General features: G+C 44.9%; 1 protein-coding gene across 1 annotated transcript in view; it reads right to left on the bottom strand.

The window, feature by feature from the left end:
• TENM2 (teneurin transmembrane protein 2) overlaps positions 1-20510 on the bottom strand; it is a 465471-nt gene that overhangs the window by 225749 nt on the left and 219212 nt on the right. Inside the window, exon 6 of the mRNA XM_089909643.1 lies at positions 9274-9396. Coding sequence (XP_089765769.1) covers positions 9274-9396 — 123 coding nt within the window. The remainder of the gene's footprint in view (positions 1-9273; positions 9397-20510) is intronic.

Here is a 20510-nt window from a genome sequence, read left to right as displayed (position 1 = left end):
TGAACTGAATCAAGTTTTATCTGACCATCTGATGGGGTACTTTAACAAAACCCCTGTGACTACTGGGTGAAATGAGAGCCTTAAGAAAGATTTACTTTGAAAAGTTGCACGGAAACTGGCTTTAAAAAAAAAAAAAATTAAATTCTCTTTTGAAAGCTCCATGGGGAAATTTACTACCTAAAGAAAACTTCCTTATGAATCCTTCTGAAAAATCATGAGTCAACTCTTAATTTATCTTTTGTATAAAGTCTTATAAACAAAAAAAACGAGCCAAGGCAGCTGGAGTCTAGTGTATAGGTCATTGGATTAACAACCAAAAGGTAAGGGTCCTAATCCTGATGCTTTATGATGCTGAACCATTTGTGGAAGGAAAAGGGATGTAAATGAACTATTCTGTTGAAATCCCATCCTTGTTACTAAGCAGCTGGCTAGTTTTAGGCAGTTCAGCTCTCCAGGTCTCACTGTCCTTATCTCCATAAGAGTGGTTTGGACCCAAGGATACCTTAAGGGGCATTCCACCGTAGCCTACTGTGGTCTACAGAGCAAGTCAGGAGGGTCATCTCTGGGTCTGTACTACAAAGACGCCTATGTGGTGTCCGTGGGGGGAGGGGTTATCAGAAAGTGAGGGTAACACCCCTTTTAACAAACCAGTGATTGCTTTCAAACTAAACTTTCCACATATGCAACTGAATTATTCTTTTGCAAAGAGTTTTCACTTTTTCCATATATATATGTGTGTGTATATATATCTGCATATAAATACCTTTAATATATATAAAATCTTCATTTTGAAATAATTTCAGATTTATGGAAAAATTTCAAACAATGGTACAAAGATTCCTGCATATCCTTCACCCAGACTCCATAAATGTTACATACATTTGTGTTCTCTCTCTGTATATAAATATATATTTTTTCGGAAACATTAAGTTATAAACAGGTGGCTCCCTTACCTCAAAATATTTCCAAGTGTTTCTCCTAAAAACAAGGCCATTCTTTTTCAGAGCCACAGTACAGTTATCACAAACAGAAAATTAACATTGATACAACCAAATATATCTAATTTATAGATCTTATTCAAATTCGCCAATTGTTACACTAATAGCCTTTACAGCCAAAGGAAAAAAGACTTTTTCTACATACTTAAAAAAGAACCTTCAAGGGCTTCCTTGGTGGCGCAGTGGTTAAGAATCCGCCTGCCAATGCAGGGGACACAGGTTCAAGCCCTGGTCCGGGAAGATCCCACATGCCGCACAGCAACTAAGCCCGTGCGCCACAACTACTGAGCCTGTGCTCTAGAGCCCGCGAGCCACAACTACGGAAGCCCGCGCACCTAGAGCCTGTGCTCCGCGATAAGAGAAGCCACTGCAATGAGAAGCCCACGCACCACAACCAAGAGTAGCCCCCACTCGCCACAACTAGAGAAAGCCTGCACACAGCAACAAAGACACAATGCAGCCAAAAATATAAATAAATAAAATAAATAAATGAAATAAAAAAGAACCTTCAAAATGAGTACGCATAACTTCTGTAACTTTAAAAATAATAAAAGGAAAAGTTAGGCCAATACTGCCTCCCAAGAGATTAAAAGGAAAGGTGGCTTTTGTAAATTGCTACAGCCAGCTTGGGGAACCATCTCCATGACTCTGTCCTTGGAGGTCAAATCCCTGGGCTGATGTCCAGGAGGTCTGTGCCGCCCTCCAAGGTCAAAGAGGCCAGCAGCCCGGACCAGGCTCCTGGTCCCACAAACAAGGCTCAGAACCTGGGCTCCCGGAGCCATGCCAGCTCTTCTAGGACAAACATGGTTAACCCCTAAAAGGATGCCATCGAGAGTCACTCAACAAGGAAACAAAGTAATTATGGTTTCTACCTTTACCTCCAAGATGGGTGTCGTCATATTGAGAAGTTCTGAGTTCTCAGGAGGCAATGTTGCATGTGGAGCTGGTCAGCCCTGGGTTTGAATCCCAGCTCTGACAACTACTAGCCGTGTGCCTTCGGGCTGATCCCTCCCGCTCTCTGAGTTTGTCTACTCCTCTGTATAATGGGGTTGCTTCTGAGGATTAACCAGAGTAACACAGGACGCGAATTTTAGGCACTTTTACATCTTTCTATCCAGCTGTTGTGCTGCCTGCAAAACACCTGTAACTATCCCAGATTTGGAGGATAAATATGTGATGATTTATTGATAGTTTATGGTATCAGCTGCCTAGTGCACTATTAACTACAAGAGGGCCCAGGGCTGGAGTGGGCTGTAATGAAACAGACATCTTGCAGAGCAGCTGAAATCAATACACAATGAGTGGTCAATACATCTGCAGACCTGCGGGGGTACCTACTGCATGAATTAAAGTGCTACGTCCAGAGAAAGCAAAGGCCAGTTTAACACCCAAACTGCAGCTGTTAATGTGGGCTCTAGCTGCTTCTCAGGTGGGCAACTGAAAGGCAGCCATGTGTTTATTTCACAATGATCCATGAATGTGCCAAGCAAGGCTGGGTGGGTCATTCACTCATATTTTCATGCAACGACTATTTATCAAGCATCGACTGTAGTGCTAGGTAATCTCTGGTCAACATCAAAGTTGGGGTGTCTGTCATGTTCCCATTATCCATTATCTAGGCAGCCTGAAGTCTCTGCATCGACAGTATCAAGAACAGAGGAATTTAACACCGTTCTGTAGTCATTCTGTGTGAGTCCGGCCGCCACCCTTGGGTTCTAGGCAATGACCAGGCGTAGTGTCCTGGCAAACAGGAATGGAGTCCAGCCTCCATCTCCCAGAGCCGTGGCTTCCATGTCCAACTTTTCTTTCTATCTACGAGCTGCGCAGTGAAAAGTGGAGATGGTGATCATTTTGCCCTAAGAAGAAGATGCTTAAGACACACTGGTTCTTGCGGGTTCATCTCCAGCCTAAAGATGAGATTTCTGGCGTTTTAGAAGCAACACTCTAATGACCAATTTCACAGGATAGCCCACGTCTATAACTCCACGGAAGATTGCTCATGGAAATGTGAAGCGATTGCCTATTTCAGACACACGTACCTAAACTTCCAACCAGTTAAACAAGACTGATGTGGAGCAAAACAACAGCCTTCCATAGCCACATTAGAAGCTAATCATTTCAGAAAATGTCGCCATAATTCATTTATGGAAACAGCAAGACTATTCCCCAAACAAGTGATAAAGGGAACGGACTCACGGTCATAGCACGGAAATGAAGCCTCATGTTAATACTTCCTAAACTTAAACTGAACTCTGGAGGCACCTTAGCATAAATCTGCCTTGCAGATTCTTCTGCCTCACATGTTTTTATCTATTGCAAATAAAGTTGAATTCAGAATATTGCTTCAGTCATTACACCTCGTTTCCATTTATCTGGGAATCAGGACAACCATCTGTGAATTCTGTTTAACCAGAAGATAGGCGAAAAGATTCTCCTAAGGACATGAGATTCACTAGCTCGTCTGAGTCAGCAGCAGCCCAGGAGCCTTCACCCGGCTGTTGCCTGTCTGTTCTTCAGGAATAGACTTCCATCCTGAGCGTCCACTGCGGCTGTTACAGTATGCACAGCATCGCACAGCAATAATGATTTTTATAAAATCCTTCAGCACTCAGAACTACACATGGCCTTTCTTTTGAAACCTCAATTTGTCATCTTAGACAAAAATGGCCAAATCTCTGCCACTCAGGGTGTTAATAGGTATTTATACATCTGACTGTTCAGGTGAACATGCTTCTGTATTAATAAGTAGTTCAGTTTATTAGTATTATTTATAGCAGCTAAAAAATTTATTGAGTGGTTACAACTTGCCATGTAGTCTCCTGATTCCTTTATGATTTTTTTTCCTGTTTTTCAGACAAGAGGACCACAGGAGTAAAGTGACTCGCTTCGGATCACACAGGTCTTAAGTGGCAGAGCTGGGATCAAAAGCTCTGTCTGACCGTTTCAGAAACCCACGTACGTAACCACTAGGCTGACTGCATTTCAGACCCTGGGCTAAATACAAGAGAGACAAAGAGAGGCGTATCCAAGCAGATAGCAGAGACCAAGCTCTGGGTGTGCAGGTCTCTCTGAAAGGGAAGCATGCCAATGAAAGTAAGGGCGAATGTGGCAGGAAGGGAAACTGGATCTCATTATTAATACCTATGTCAAGCCACGATGATGCCATGTATAACAGAAAGTATGCAACTGGGAATGGCTTGTGGAGGGCAATCAGAAGTTGAAATCCATCAGTGTGATGCACTAAGTGGTACCCATCTGTAACAACGGTAGAATGGCACGGCCTCCAAAATGAGGGGAGTTGTTGCATTGGTATGTAGGTTGTTGGTGTACCTGCCAGTAGATGTGCAGTATCTCAATGGCTGGCTCGATCATAATGACCCCTTGTCCTTCTGGGAACTTCAACGACTTTGAAAAAGCCCCATGTAGGGAAGTGATCATTTTGGAACCCTGGGTTGTGTTCATTGAGAGGCTGATGAGAGCCAGAGGAAGAATTACCAACCTCCCTGCTAATCTGGCTCCTAGTACCATACATTAAGCCAACTAGTAAAAATCATTATGAAGTTTTTGCTGAAAGGGCAAGTGTAGAAAAACATGTTTCTAAACAGAATAACAGTCTTTGCCATTTTTTTCCAACTTGCATACCATCTGGAAATTCTGATTTTTTTTTCAAAGGGTAGGAAAGAAATGTGCTCCAGGCACAAATAAATGTTTACAGCTGAGTTATAAACCGAGAATGGTGGGGCTTAAAACAGACATGCCGGCAGTGATGGAACTCAAGCTGCAGTGAGACAAATAATGCTGCAAGGAGCTGGCCAGCTCATTTTTGCACATTGGCCCTTTGGAACGGGAAGTCCTGCTTCCTACTGACCTCATCAAGTACATGGTTGAGACGAAGTCTTCATCAGGGTTTGTCCCCATTCTTAGAGGGTAAAGGAAAAAGATGAAGTGGTAGGATTGTCTACCTTCACATTCTGAAGGCAGCCTTCGCCTTTGGAAAATACAGCACCTCATAAGAAGTGGCAGCCTGTGGAGGCTTGTTAAATGGACCGACCGAGAGACGTTATGATGATGTCAGGAAAAACAACAAATATTCACGGATCTCTTATTAAGTATCTGATATCACACACCATATTCTATAAGTGACATCTCATTATGGGGGACAGCAAGCTTATGAGGGGGTACCATTTTACAGGTGATGGATCAGAGGCCGAGGGAGGGCAAATGACCTGTTTACATCCACACAGTTCCTTAGTGATGGAGCTGGTGTTTGCATCTAGTCAGACCAACCCCAGAGCCCTGTAGTATAGATCATCTGTCAATGCGAAGTTATCTGAGAATATATTATACCCAACTTTATGTCAAGAAGGAAAAACTGATATATTGGAGTTTTGTCTTTCTCCCTAGTGTCCTACAACTTGTAGTTACAGACAAGTCCAAGGAAAGTAGAAATGGGTTTGTACACGATCAAGACTAGTCAGCCAACTTTTTCCGTAAAGGGCCAGACAGTAAATATTTCAGCCTTTGGGGGCCATCTAGGCTCAGTTGCACCTGCTCAATTCCATTGCCAGAGTGCAAAAGCAGCCAGGGACAATGAATGAACGTGGCTGTGTTCCAATAAATCTTTATTTGCAAAAACAGGTGGCTGGCCAGATTTGGTCCATGAGATGCAGTTTGCTGACCCCAGATATAGAGGACACCTTGAATGTAAAATGAGTGTAGGTTTTGAGAGTGACCCATGAAATTCTACTTGGGAGTTTATTCTTTCTTAAGATCAGTGCACAAATTGGCTACATACGACGTGCCCTTTAAAAGTTCTTGTATATTTTGCCTCTGGACCTAGCCAATCAAACTGGATTCCCTTATGCTATCTGACCAGGTCAGAACACTGTACTGAATCTTCGTTCTCAAGGCTTATCTATTCCCAGATCTATAGAAAAAGTGTTCCGTGCTCTTGTAATGAAGACGTATGAGTTCGTTCCTTTTAACATAGAAATACACTTGAGATGGTGAGTGATTCTGGCAGTCTGTGGGCTCCCCTTCCTTGATGTGAAATCCAACGACCAAATCAACCACGTTAAGTTTTAATTGAAAGACAGAATGGAGAAAAAATAAACCGTGAACAACAACAAATGGAAAAGGGAAGACAAAGCCCAAAGAACATATATTCTCCCAACCAATTAATCAAGTGCTTTGTTTCTACCAACATATCAGAGTGTGTAGGCTGCCCTGTCTATTAGACTCCTTTCCAAATCTGAGCAGTGTAAACACTCCTAAAGACCAGGTAATGAAATCTCTATCGATGTGCCATCTTAGATGGGACTCACATGCCTGTGTTTTGCTTACATTTTAATTTGCTTCTGCTGGATACTTACCTAGTAATTGCTTAATAAGATTAACCTCCCTGGCAATGTGTGGTGTATCTTGATTAAAACATTATCGGAGTGAGGGATTATCGTACAGCACAAAAAAATGGAGAGGGTGGTATTTAATTAATTTATTGCCAATATATCTTGATTGTCTCTTTGAAACACTGGAAAAGTAGTCGATTGGAATTGATCCAGGTTATCTAAATGTATAGATTTGGATTGTGCAGAGGAGGTAGGTCACTGGGTAAAGAAATTCAAACGTAGGATCACCGCCTTTAAAAAGAGTTAGGCGGGTATAACACACCATTGTAAAGCAATTATACTCCAATAAAGATGTTAAAAAAAAAAAAAGAGGCGGGTGTGTGAAAACACTAACCTTTCTAGTCATTTTTAAAACCAAACTTCACAACAACTTAAGGAGAGATCTGATCTCTTCGGTCACAGGAAAGAGTACTGTTTTGGTGTTCAGAAAGAAGACGTTCTGAGTTCTACTTCAACTTTAAGCAATTTCAAATGCTCAGACTTTATCATAAAAGTCCTCTTGACAAAATTCACTGCACAATGACTTGGTAACCTCTTTTCTGGCTCAGAACTCATTTGGAAAATATTCTGCTATGTGTGATGTTATACAACTCACACAGTATTTTCAAAAGCAGGTGGCCTCTGAGGGGAAAAGTTCTGGCCCTTCCAAAGACACCATGGAAAATGTTTCTTTGTTCATTTAGAGACATCATACTCTTAGCTAGGACCTGTTCTTTTCCGGGAATCTTCTGTCCTGCCGGTGGGGTTGGAAATGAAGCTTAATCACAAATGGGAGGAGAGGCCGACCTTCACTTATGGAAGTAAATGCCTATCAGTGATTCCCTTTTGTGAAGAACGCTATTTAAAAAGTGTTTGTGCGAATTCCCTGGCGGTCCAGTGGTTAGGACTCTGGTCTCTCACTGCCGAGGGCTCAGGTTCAATCCCTGGTCGGGGAGCTAAGATCCTACAAGCTGCGAGGAGCGGCCCCAAAAAATTGTTTTTTAGTTTAAAAAGTGTGTGTATGTAATCTCAGTATGTATATGGACATAAAATACATCCCTGTGCAAAAAAGATGCATATTCACATTTCAAATGTGTATTCTGCACTCTTTTCAAAAAATGGAGTGTTGATTTGCAGATTAAAGGACATTTGTGGATCAAACATAACAGAGACCCCCAAAAGCAGTGTTTCTCACAGAGCAGCACCACGGACATTTTGGATGGGATACTTCCTAATCGTAGGAGGCTCTCCTGTGCATTGTAGGCCATTTAACTGTATCTCAGCTTCTCCCTACTAGATGCTGGTTGCACCTCTTCTAAATGTGACAATCAAAAAAGTCTTCAGACCTTGCCAGATGTGCCCCTAGGAGGCAAAAACACCCCAGCCGAGAACCACTGCAGTAAAGGCAACTGAAGTTACATTTACAGGTGGTGTCAAGCCCTGGAGATGCGCAGACTGCAAATCTGAGGCCAGCAAATCTGGCTCCTGGCTTTTGGGTCAGTTAAGGTAAAATATACTTTTCATTTTCAGGTCTAGTTTTAGTCACTTGATAACGGAAAGCATATAATTTCATCCTCAGATAAAACTTTTTCATGCTTACTTAAAGGTAATTTAGTGTTATGATTAGAATAGATGAGGAGAACGACGCTTAAAGCCTCGATCAAAAGACGACAAAGTCACACTTAAAGCATTAGGACAGCTCCGGAGAGGCTAATTTAAGCAACATTAGCACCTCAGGGCTGATTAATGTACACCTCTATGGGAAGATGATTCTGGAATATCCTCTGTGGAAAATGCCTGATCTAGGAAAAACCCAACAGCTCCCTTAAAGATGCACACGTCACAGACCTGAGTTCAGATTTGGACCTGCCTACTTGCTGGATTTGGGGTAAGTTTCTAAAACATCCTGGGCTCCAGTTTCTCCAAGATAATTTTTCTCCCTTTAGGGTTACTAAAGTTACACAACGTTAAATCTGGCACACAATAGGTGCCCAATAAATGTTTCCCTTACCATTGCTGAAATATCCCTGTGGGGTATTTTAAGAAATGTCGGGTGAACTGCCTAGTGTGCTAAGAGGCAGAGTGAAAAATTCTGTGTTTGGAGAACCCTTCTGTGCAATCTCTTCTGTCTGTGATTTCCATCCTGAGTCAAGCATCCTCCCCTACCCTGCATGCCAGCCTGCCTAATGGTGCCATTGGCTGCCGTTGGTTGTCTCTGAATTGCCCCACGTCCCCACTTCCCCATGGTTCTGTTTTTTCTCCTCTTTCTTAGCACCTTGTTAGCACCTATTTTTTTCTTTTTTTCCTGCAAAAGTACTGTTGCCTGATTGCTTCAGTAAACATTTCTATTGTCCCCTTCACTGTTTTTGCCAAGGGAAGCTTTGTTCCCGAGTTGTCAAAACTCCTTTCTCTTCTCCCCCGAAGCGGAACAGCTCCGGCTCTTTCTCTTTCATGCCTTGCCAGGTGGTGCTTCCTCCCTGGAGAAGCTGCATCTCTCCCCTGGGGAGAGGGCTCTAGTCTACTGGCCCGTGCCGCCTGCTGCTCTCAGCTTTCCCCATCAGGCAGGACTTTCTCCTGCTGCTCCCCAGGCCTTGAGATGCTTTCAAGCAGCTCCAGACCCTGCCGGTCGCTGCAGATAGCGTAGGGGTGCACATGGCTCTGAGCGGGCACCGCGCCAGCTCCGAGTGGCTCCAGCCAGACACAGCTCACAGACAGGAACAGCAGACAGCTTTGAACGGGGTTACCTAGAAAATGCAGGGCTTTTTTTTCTCCCCCTTTCCTTCCTTTTGCATGCCTTACAAGATTCGGATTAGAAAACCTGAACCAGGTGGCGAGAGCTCTGAATTTTCCTGTGGCCTCAAGAGGGCGAGCTGCGGCTGTAACCTCACCTTTGCCTCCAGATGGTGCTGTTGTCACATCATCGTTTCCTGGTAAGCCGGTCCTTATCCCATTGTTAAAGGTGTGTCCATCTGCCGGCTGGAGTTGCCAATTGAGTCCGAGCAGATGCATGGCTGCAGGAGAGACAAAGTAATGAAAACATGAATAGAGAATTCAGCAATGCAGATGTCAAGGGGGAGGGCCAGGTGCCTTTTCCAAACGACTGCCTTTGAAGGAAGCTGCAGTTCAACACTGGCTTGCCCCAGGCCTCAGGGATTAGCTAAATACAGAAGGCAAGTAGATCTGGGTAGTTGGGTTTCCTCTTCCAGTGGAAAGGAAACAACAGCCTCAGGGGGAGAGCATCCCCAGTGGCAGGCGGAGGAGGGAGGGGAAAACAAAGCCCGGACCTTCCAAATGGTGCCACCCTAAAGGGGAAAGTGCCCCTCTGGAATCACTGTAAAGGGCACTCTCCATCCCTCCCAGCCTTTCCTGCGCTCCGGACAGAGCTGTTTATAGACTGGTGGTCCAGGGGCATTGAAAAGAATAGTTTCCCCCAAACTGCTCACAGTCTAAATCTGTTTCAAATCAAGGCTCCCCCGGCGGGGCCAGTCTGCTGGTCTGGTGCAGACGAGACTATACCTGTGCTGAAATACCAATGTAGCCTCCAGTATCTGCAGTAGTACTGGCCCACGGTAAAGCCCACCTCCCTGTTTCAAACTTGAAAACGATTTTTCCGCTCCAGCCCTCTTCCTGACAAGTGAACATCTTTTGAGCCTATGGTGGAAAAAGCTTGGGGGTAGTGACGGAATGGAGTCCTTTTCCGGAAATAGTACTACGGTGATTCACTGTCTCTCTCCCTCTCACCTGCCCTATCTCTACCCTCCCCCACAGTCCAAGATGAGACACAGAGTTCTGAAGCACTGCCTCTTCTTTGCTAAGCAAACAAGCACGCCTACAAAACTCTCGTTTTACTCCCATACAACCTCCAACCTCCAGACACCAAACTTCCTTCTGGTGGTCCTTGTCACTCCGTTGGTGCCAACTGCCCACGTCCCGGTGAGTTGAGCTAAGCCAATATCCCCCTATGTCTGATGGCTCTTGGTGAGTTGTTCTTACTGTGTGGAGCGAAAGGCAAGTTCCACACACCTGCCTTCTTTCAAAGTCCGTATCTAAGAAATGCTTCCTTTGTGAAAAAATAAGGACTTCCTTCCCCTGCATATTTCTCAGCCAGGCAATAACCACCACATGTCTGTCTGGCATTTCAACCAGACACAGGCTGATGCCTTTGCTACGTTTCCAGCACTGCAGGAGGGAAAGGGCTGTTGACAGGGAAAGGTTCCTAGTATGAGGCCGGGGATGGGAGAAACAATTAACCACAGGAAACACAATTAACAATGCTTAGGAAATTGTTCACACAGCAATTAATTCTGCTTGCTTACCACCACCTAAAGTCAGGCTGCATTCTTTTAAGGTTAAAAACCTATCTTCAAACCTTACAGCTCAGATTGATGGCCATGGATGAAGGTGGCAAGGTGTCCCTGCGTGTACATCTGCTTTTTCCTTACACACATCCCCACCTCAGAACCAAGTTTTCTTTCTCTACCTTACTCCGAAGTGCAAGGCCCACTACTGCAACTCTTCGAGATGATACATGCTAATAAGAGTAAGTGACATTTACTGTACACTTTCTGTCTGGGTAACACCTAATTTTCGCCTGCAGTTTATCTGTTCTATGTAGGTCACTTAGTTGAAGAGGCCAGATTCGATTGCCTCAAATAATGACATATTTTCACTGTACAGAGGTCAGGACATGAGAACTAATCGTGGCAGCTTCAAGAGAACGATAGCTTCTGATTTGTAATTACCAGGTGAAGGGAGCCGAGGAATTAGCTATTTTTAAAAGATTTCCAAAAAAACATACTATTGGGTTATCGGCGCTTGCCTCGAGCCAGCTTTGCTGCTGCACTGGAGATGCGGTTCTTTCAAGGAGGGTCTCTGTGTTTTAACAGAGACACGGATAGATACTGCAGATCCAGCTGGGGCCCAGGCCTTACAAAGCTTTGATTTTTCATATCTAGAAACGGAAGTGATGGGTCCATCAGGCAAAGATGACAACCTCCCCAGCGCCCCATCAATATGAAAACTCTTGTCAAAACTGCTCCCCTTTCCTGGTACTCAATCTTGTCATTCCAAGGTACAGAACATACTGCAACCATCAGCTTTGGGAGATCAGAGAGCAAGCAATATCCCGATCTTACTGGATATACCGAGGGCGTCCACGAAACGGTGGTCTCCGTTTGCGAAGGCGCCTGCCCCCGCCTTGCTTTTTATCTTGGGTTCTGTAGCATCTCTTTATTTAAAAAAAAAAAAAAAAAAGTATTCTGAAAACAAAAAGACCACAGATGGGGTGAGAAGGGTTCGGGTCAGAGTACACAAGTAACTTCTCAGACGACTCCCAGAAGTGAAAGGAAAAATAAGAAAGTGAGACGAAGATGGAAAAAGGACAAAAGCCAAATCCGCGGTGCATAAGCTCTGTCCTCCCAGTAGAAGCGATGCAACTCAAGTTGCAAAATGAAACTCAAGTTTGGGCATACTTTCTATTGTTGAATTGAACATTAAGTAAATAAGTGAGAACTATATCGGGGTACAACCACCTCCTCTTGGTTTTTTTTTTTTTTTTGTAGGCGGGGTGTTGTGGGGAGTCTGAAATAGGCTTTTGTTTGCACTTTTTATTTTTTTCTTGGTCAGCTATTCCTTGTCTCTTACTCGGTAGGAAAATGAGAATATCTTTCTGGCCTGTGGGGATGGACTAAAGTGTCCTTAGGATAAAGACCCAAGGGAGCTGTGAAGTAAATGAGTTTCCTGACTAATGAGAATTCTGTTTCTCATTCTGCTACTGATTTGCTTGATGGTGGGGGCTGAGAAATCAGTCAGTCTCTCTCTCTTTACCTTTTGTAAAGGTTTCCCTTTACAGGTAGGATAATAGCTGCTTAGGGCCAGAGGGAGGTTCAGCAACTGCCCCCCCCCGAAGATTTATTGATAGCAGAGTATCTTGAACATAGAAGGTGCTCCATAAGTGTTCATTGGAATCAGTAATGATACATGCGGGCAGATGTGAGGGGCTGGATTGTAGGACATGATACTCTTTATAAATAAAAAACACATAATACAGGGGGGTAAAGGATGGAGTGAAACAGTGCTGGCCACTATATGGAGGGGTCTGCAAAGAGAAGCTTTCTCATGATTAGAGTATTAATACCTGCTGCCAGTCCTTGGACCCCTTCTATGGCCAGCACCGTGGTAGACATTCTACAGATATTATCTCAAGACCCGCAGCTTTTTTGAGGTGGGTGCCGTCATCATGCCCGTTTCACAGACGAGGAAGCTGGTGACTGTAAAGTTTGATCACAGGGGGCTTTTGGAATACGAGGAGGATTACAGTGGGAGGCAGTTGGCTGCTTCATATTTCATAGCGATCTGGTTACAAATTCTGGTTTGCAGTGGAATCTCGGCAAACCCGGTCTCTTTCTTGCAACTCATGATAATCTCCCTGTGGTTGAGGAATCGCCAATTTTGTAGAGTCAGCACCCCGTTCCTGAGGTTGGGGGTTACATCATAGTTCCTCACCTTATTAATCTCACCACACACGCTGCACACCTCTTCCTTCTGCCACATCATCAGCCTGGGTCTGGAGCGAGGACAGCACGGTCCAGAGCCATGGCTGACCGGTGATATAATACAGAACGACTGGAGAAAGGAACTGTTACTGTTGTAAGCCACGGAGGGTTTGGGGTTCTTTGTTACAGCAGCATGCCTGAGCCAATCTTGACTGATACGTTCAAGTATACGGGAAGTGAGAAATTCCACTTTTATACACTAGGTGTCCATGCAGTCCTTAAAGTTATTCACTTACTGGGTCGGGATCCTTTCTAAAACCCAGCCAGGAAGAGTTTGCACATATTTAAGGCCACTACATTAGCCTCTATGAACAACAGCAACAAGTAGCTCTTTAAACATTATGTCCTAATATCTCCAATTCTGATCTGCTCTCAGAATCAGACTTAGAAGCTGAGAAGCCTCAGAGAAGCCAGAGTTACCGCTTCTTCACCTCAAGATGTTGGGTGAACACTGGCCTCACCGTTTTCTCCCAAAAGACATCTGGATGCAGTGGAGTGGTCCCCTCCCCAATCCCCACAAATGCTCCAGCAGCTCATCCCAAAAGGTCCTGTTCAGACCATCTGAGGGTCAGAAGTGAAATGAGTTTGGGAGACCCTCTCCCTAATGTTATTCACCCCCCCACTGACAGCCTAAATGCACAATTTATCATGGTTTGACAGGCTCTGCTCCAGAGAGATCCTGGGATGCAACAAGGGGGCTCCATGGGTCAGCAGGGACAAAACAGGGAAAGGCTCCAAGGGGAAGTTCATGTAATCCAGGTGGCAGCTGGGAAATCAGCCACCAAAAACACAATAGGGTAGCCAAACTCTGAAAGTATCCCTCTGGCTAATTGGAGAAAACTTTTACCAAGTATTGAAAATGAACCAAGACAGGATGGACAGGCCACACACAGATCCCAGATTTCAGCAGGAATAAACAGACCTACCTGCAGTTATGGTGCTATTTTCTTACTGAAGTTGCCTGCGTTTGTGCCAGATGGGGTCCGATAGAAATACTCAGGGGGAGCCAAAGCAAAGAGAAGAGGGAGGGGTTGGCGGCAGGTAAAAGAATTCTCCAGCAACCACAAGAGAGGAGACTGTAGGCCTTGAAAAGTGGCAGCTTGGAACGGGGGTTGTCTGAAATAGTAATTAGGGTATGTGTGGGCCCTGCTGGGTGCCACTTAGAACCTTCCATGTTCACTGGCTGGCAGAGGATCAAGTTGACAAGAGGGCCAATCAATATGTCAGCAACGCTTCCCAGAGAGCTGCTCAGCCCTTGCTTGTCAAAGAGGGCAAACACGGGGGCCACGGGTGTTCTGCGTTTGCCGAGCAGGTCCCCAGGAACCGGGGGTATCTTTAAAGATCAGTCTTGTCAATACATAACTGGAGGAAGAGATTGGGCTTTTCCCTTTGAAAATGGAAGCCTTCAGGCCAAGCAGAGCTTAGGGAGGGGAGGAGGGAGTCAAGTTTGCTGGGTCTTGTGGCTCAACCTGCGATCAGATTCACAAGGGCCTTAGAGATGACGGCAAAGCTCCTTCAGAGACCGAGGCAGGATGATGGGAAGGGTCAGGGCTGGGTCTCCCCACCCTGACATCTCCCGATTTAGTCAACAATGCCAGGGCTCCCGTGGAAAATGTAGCCAATTCTGAAAGGGCCCCTGCCCAGATGACGGAAAAAACCGCAGCGGAATACTCCGAGCTCAAACGCACCAATGCTGACCTCGAACTTGCACAGGCAATCTGTAAAGGCACTTTTGCAAGTAGTAGTGAAAATTAACACATTGCAAATGAGCCTCCTCGATGATGGTGACAATGAACATTTATTTTGGGACTGTGCCAGGTATTGGGCTAATTACATTATTTGCATCATTTATTCATCATTTATCATTCAGCAGACATTATTGAGCCCCTACAGTGTGTTAGGTGTGTATTCCTAGGCACCAGGAATAAAGCAGTTAAAAAGACAAGTTCCTCGCCCTCAGGGGAAAATAGAAACTAAACACATAAGCGAAAAGTAGAGTACAGGGCTAGGGAATGCCAGGGCATGGGGGTTGGGAAATTGAACTTTTTTGGTTTAATTGTAGACCAATTAAAGATGATTGCCTGTGATAGGTAAATCTGAGCCAAGGCTTGAAGGAAGTAAGAAAGCAATTCATGCTGACATCAGGTTGGAGTGAAGTTAGGGGAAAAGGAGAGTGTGGGGTGCTGGGGGGGATCAGTGGTGGGGAGTGAGTGCCCTTGGACGGGGTCTGCCTTATATTTGGGTGAGATGGGATGACCCTGGAGGATTCTAAAGAGGATGAAAGCTCATTTATTTTCATTCTCACCCTGTGAGGTGGTAGTATAATCTACATTTTCTAGATGAGGAAATTGAGGCTTAGGGAGGTTAAGTGACTTGCGCAAGATCACACAGCCAGGAAGTGGGAACTATGGGATTCAGACTGAGACACTTGTACCTGTAGAGTCAACCACCATGCTCTCCTGCTAGTGACTCACTCCCTCTGAGTCCTCACTGGAGGCCGTCAGGCCCTTGGAGTTCTTTAAATGAATCACTACTTTGCCAAGACTGAACAAGGCAGGTGGGCTACAGAACCACTTACTAAATACTGTCAAGGCTCACTCGGGAACAGACACCTCCTTGTGCAAGCAGTCATTAGCCCTCTATAAATATAAAAACCAGTTTGCTATTTAACTTAAAGGAATCGCCGTTGTCAATAGAAAATAAATCTGTTGGCCAACTTCAATTTACCGTCCTGCTGGCTAACAATCAATATGTTTGGTGACTTTTTCCTTGGTGAGTTTGCTTATCATCCTTCAGGGATGCAGTAGAGTTCAGTGGGTCTTCCTTAAAGAGGTGAGGGCCCACTGCAATGTATTAATTATCCTTTTTAGGAAGGCTGTCAGCGCCAAAATGACCTTCTGCCTAAAAGAAGAGATGTAAACAAAACCATGAGGGATAACATTCTCAGAAATGCCCCAAGTCTTAAAGGAGTTAAAAAATTTTAATTTTAAAGGAGTTAAAAAAAAAAAAATCCCTTCCAAACCACATTGGTGAAGTGATTTCTTTTAGTTTCGCCCCATTGTATTGCAATACACTGAGTGGAATAAATTTTCAAAGCACTGCAGGGGAGTTACGCCCACAAATCCCTTTACTAGTAATGGGATTTGTGCACCTATCTGCTAAGAATGCTCTGAAAACTTACTTGCCTGTGTCCAACTTCCAGCCTGCAGCTTCCAAAATGGTTGCAAAGCTTATGGCCCAGGAATTACACAGAGAAGGAAGGATGAGCTGTAGATACGATACCAGAATCCTGGCAGGACCACGGGAAATGAGGGGGGCTTGGGAGAAATGCACCTGCATTTACCCCTCTACCTGCACTCTCTCATCTTCCAGCTATGGTGCTAAAGCGGTCCTTGGCATGAATTCTGTCTGCGCCTTTCTAATTCTAGTCCCTCACAAAAGCAGGGAGACCTTCTGACCTGCATGTCTGCCATGAGGACGAGGTGAGAGTTGCAGGAGACAGCTCTGGGACCAGACAGCGGTGTGTTCCCGAGACAAGAAGAATCCGCACGGAGGGACCAGCACATTAATCTATTCCTGTGACAGGCTTGGGATGGTACAGTGAGCGGGAAGTGGTATGAGATTAATCAATTCCTGTGTTTGGAGGAAACAAACGGGGCTCCTTGCCGCTTTAGGGTGCATGGCGCCCCCAAGCCGGTGTCATCCCCACCCCCTTCGTCCCCTTGCACCTGCTGCACTGCAGGTGGCAACTATTAACAGTGTGGGTGTGTGGTGTCTGGTGTGCTCAGGTGACCTCTAACAAGGCCCCCTGGCTCCCAACATCACCGGGCAGATCGATACGCAAGATGGGCCCATGAGCTGACATCCACCTTCTGTTTCTGGTGCGGGGTCCCCAGGAACGTACACTGGAGGACAGGCGATGCTGGCCAGGCATCCCATTGTCCACGGAGCCTCGGGCTGATAAATACACACCTGGAGCCATTCGACATACAGAGCATCATTTCCCACCCCAGACTACTCTGTTCCTGCTGCTACTTTTCCCTGGAAAGAACTAAAATAAAAGCCTTTCTTTCTCCAAGAAAGGACCCATGTGATCAAAATACCTTTAGAGAATGATAACATCGGTAGGTTTTATTCTTCAAATAAATCACGGTCTCGGATTTTAAGAGCTTTTGTGATAGCAGAACACATCCCCACAATCCATACACATACACCTCAATGCATCTTTCTTCCGCCCTACCCCGAAGCTTGTCATTCAGCGTCAACAATCCAAACATCATTCGTCTTTCTTTAAAGAACAGCAACCAGCGGTCCTGTTCAAGAGGGGGCCGGTCCACAAGACCACCAACTACAGAAGGAAGGCGACGTGGGCTGCACGCAGCATGCGGCCACCGGCATCCTGGGAAGCGGACATCATGAATGTTTTAGAGGATGAGATGTCACATCGATCAGGAGATGTGCCGTGTGCGCTGGAACAAAGAGGGGGAACTCTCTCGTGAAAAATCGCCTTCTGCAAGAGGGAGTGGGGAGGGGGTTCTGGGAGGTGGCCGTGAGGGCGCTGGCCCTACTCTGTTCCCTCAGCTGCAGCAAACGAGGGAAAGAGAGTCTGGACTCACTTTCCTTCCTGAGTCCCGGGCAGCCCCCAGCAAACCACTCCCTGTGAGCCTTCTGACTGAACTCAGAGCCCACAGCCAGGCAGCCTGAGATTGGCAGCCTAGCCAGGGGGCCTTAGGAACAGGATAAAGGAAGAGCTATCTCCCTATCTTGGGTCCCTGAGAGATTCAGTCCCATCAGGGTTCAAATCCCCACACTACTACCCACAAGCAGATGAACTTGTACCAATGAATTCACCTCTCTGAGCTTTGCTTTCCTTAGCTGGAATAAAAGCTAACATTTTTAGAAAGCGCTGACTCAGGGGTCAACATTCTGCTGAGCACTTGGTATACATTACTTGATTTGCCCTTTACAATAAACCTGGAGGTGGGTACTATTATCATTCCCATTTTGTGATGAAAAAATTGAGGCAGAAAGGTGTTGGGAACTTTGCCCACCCTGATAGGGCTCACAGTTGGGGCAGTTGGTTATGGAATCAAGCACATGCTCTCAGCCCTTTATATCTCTATGGGGAGAGGGGTGATCAAACCAACCTTGCAGGTCATTGTGATATAAAGGAGACAGGAACCTGGGAGTATCAAACACAAAGGAGGCACTCAAGAAACGTGTCTCACTTCCTGTTGGGTCTCGGATCACTCTGTCATGACAACAATGGTGATCATGGCTAACTTTTATTAAGCCCTTACTGTGTGCCAGCATCGATTTTATGGGGTGTGTATATTATTCTCCCATCTCGTAGATGAAGACGCTGAAGCTCAAGAGACTGAAGTAGCATGCAGCTGGTAAGTGGTCGAGGGGTGATTTGAACCTGAGCCCCGTGACACCTACGGCCTGAGTACTGTACCACCCAACTCACAGCAGGACGACTGTCAGCTCAAAGTCCAATACCAGTGAAGATGGGGGACGTACACTCATCTAGATATTCAACCCCCATTGGCCTGAATCCCCTACCAGACACAGCTTTGTGGCTTCCTTTTCTGCATCCCATCACAATGGCAGAGCCACAGTCAAGAGGGGCTCAAAGGTCGTCTGCTCCACACCTTTGCTGTACAGATGGTGCCCACGACAGCCAATGACTGGCTGAGCCAGGATTTGAAATTTGGTCTCTTGATTCTTTGTCTGGTGCCCTCTCTACTGTCTCGTCCACCTCCTTAAAGACAGAGAAGCTGATGGGCAATGAAATGCCTTAAAAAACAATGAGGGCACTGCAGAGAAGCCTTCTCCTCTCACCTAAGATTTTTATTACTATGATTCGCAATGCAGGGCGCAAGCAAAAATAACCTGTTAAATTAGTCAACAAAAGGGGCATTATGGTTCTTTCTGATCCTAAATTCATTAGCTCGGGTTTCTCTGGCAAATTACTTCTACCACAGAAGTTCATTCACACCTACAGTCTAAAATCACCACTTTTCTATTTCTACCCGGTCCAAGGATGTCGTGGTCGATATAGATGTGTTCCCTCCTGCGTTTGACCTTGGTAATTTTTCAGGAGTGAGAAATGAGTTGAAGAAATAAGGACGTTGAGCAAATCCTGTATGTAATTCTCATTTCAATTTGGTCATTTGTTCAGCAAAGCCAAATTAGGCACATGGGGAGGCTGCCAATGTTCTTTTCAATTTTTAATTTTTGACATGGTTCGCTCAAGGATTTTTTTTTTTTTAACTCAGGAATAAAAAAAATCTCATGTTACAGTAAATTGGGCTTGCTCTTTCTCTTAAATGGTTTTTAGTTAAGTGGATTTCACATGCCTAACCTAAAACATTTAAAAGTTGATTCTGAAGGAAAGAAACATCACGTTAAAAACAAAAAGTAGTTCTCTCTCCCAGGGATTGATCATACAGTAGGAACTGAAAATCCCAGAAGTATGGTAGTCCTGGTTCTCTGATGTGTTTACTATCAACACAGTCAACTTTTTACCGGGAGAAAGCTAGTCTGGATAAAAAAGGATACTTTCTTTTCGGAATGCAAGCCACCTAAATCCATCAAAAAAGAACATTTTCCTCTGCAATTAGATAAATGACACAATTAGGCTTATTTGGAGTTTTTGACAATTTACTTGGTAGAGCTAATTTCAGGGGCTTTAAGTGACACTTAAGTCCCAAACATTTCTTTCCTGCTGAAGGTACACATTTCTCTCAACAGGTAGCAGCACTGTGGCTGTGGCATTTTTGGCTTATACAAAGCATTGCAATGACAGCAGAAAGACATTCAACACGGTTCATAATTAACCTTCCTCCTCCCTTCGGCTTGTGCTCCCTCCCCACCCCCCACACCCCCAATTACTCGATGGAAGATCCCAACTCAGGCGTAACCCAATTCACCTCCAGGCGGGGGTTGGTGTCTCTTCTAATACCTGCCTGGGAGAGAGAGGCTCCCTGACCCACATGTTTGGAGCTCAAGAAAGATGAACACGTTTGAAAAGTTCCCCCACTTGTTTTTATTACTTAGATCTTTGAGGCTGAAGTTTCTAAAATGTCCACATTAGTTTTATCTGATTTCATTTCGTCTTTAATATAAGACACTCCTGTGGTAGATATTTTATTATCCCTATTTTACAAACGAAGAGAATGAGACACCAGTTATACAACACGCCCAAGGTCAAGGCTTGCCAGATTTAAAAAAAAAAAAAAAAAAGTTAAATCTGGCAGTTCGACCAAGTCCCCATAGTTAGACTAAATCTCAGAGACACCTTTGTCCTTCCGCAGCCCCAGGAACAGCCCATTGGCTGCTGCCCTCAGATCCTCTAAGCTTAGTTCCAGATCTGTCAGAAAGAACTGTCCAAGGTAACCAGAGTTGGGTCTCTCCTCTGAACCTCTAGAGTTCTCTAATTTAAATGTCATTTCCATTCTGCTTCCAGTCCAACAGAAATATAACACGAGCCACATATGCAACTTAAAATGTTCTAGTAACCACATTAAATAGGTAAAAATAAATGTCATGGTTTCAGCCTAATGCCT

This window comes from Delphinapterus leucas, chromosome 3 (genome assembly GCF_059928025.1).
Source record: "Delphinapterus leucas isolate spDelLeu-1000000601 "Yukka" chromosome 3, BTC_Dleu_Yukka2, whole genome shotgun sequence".
In the NCBI taxonomy this organism is placed as follows: domain Eukaryota; kingdom Metazoa; phylum Chordata; class Mammalia; order Artiodactyla; family Monodontidae; genus Delphinapterus; species Delphinapterus leucas.
This window is presented reverse-complemented; position numbering and strand designations above follow the sequence as displayed.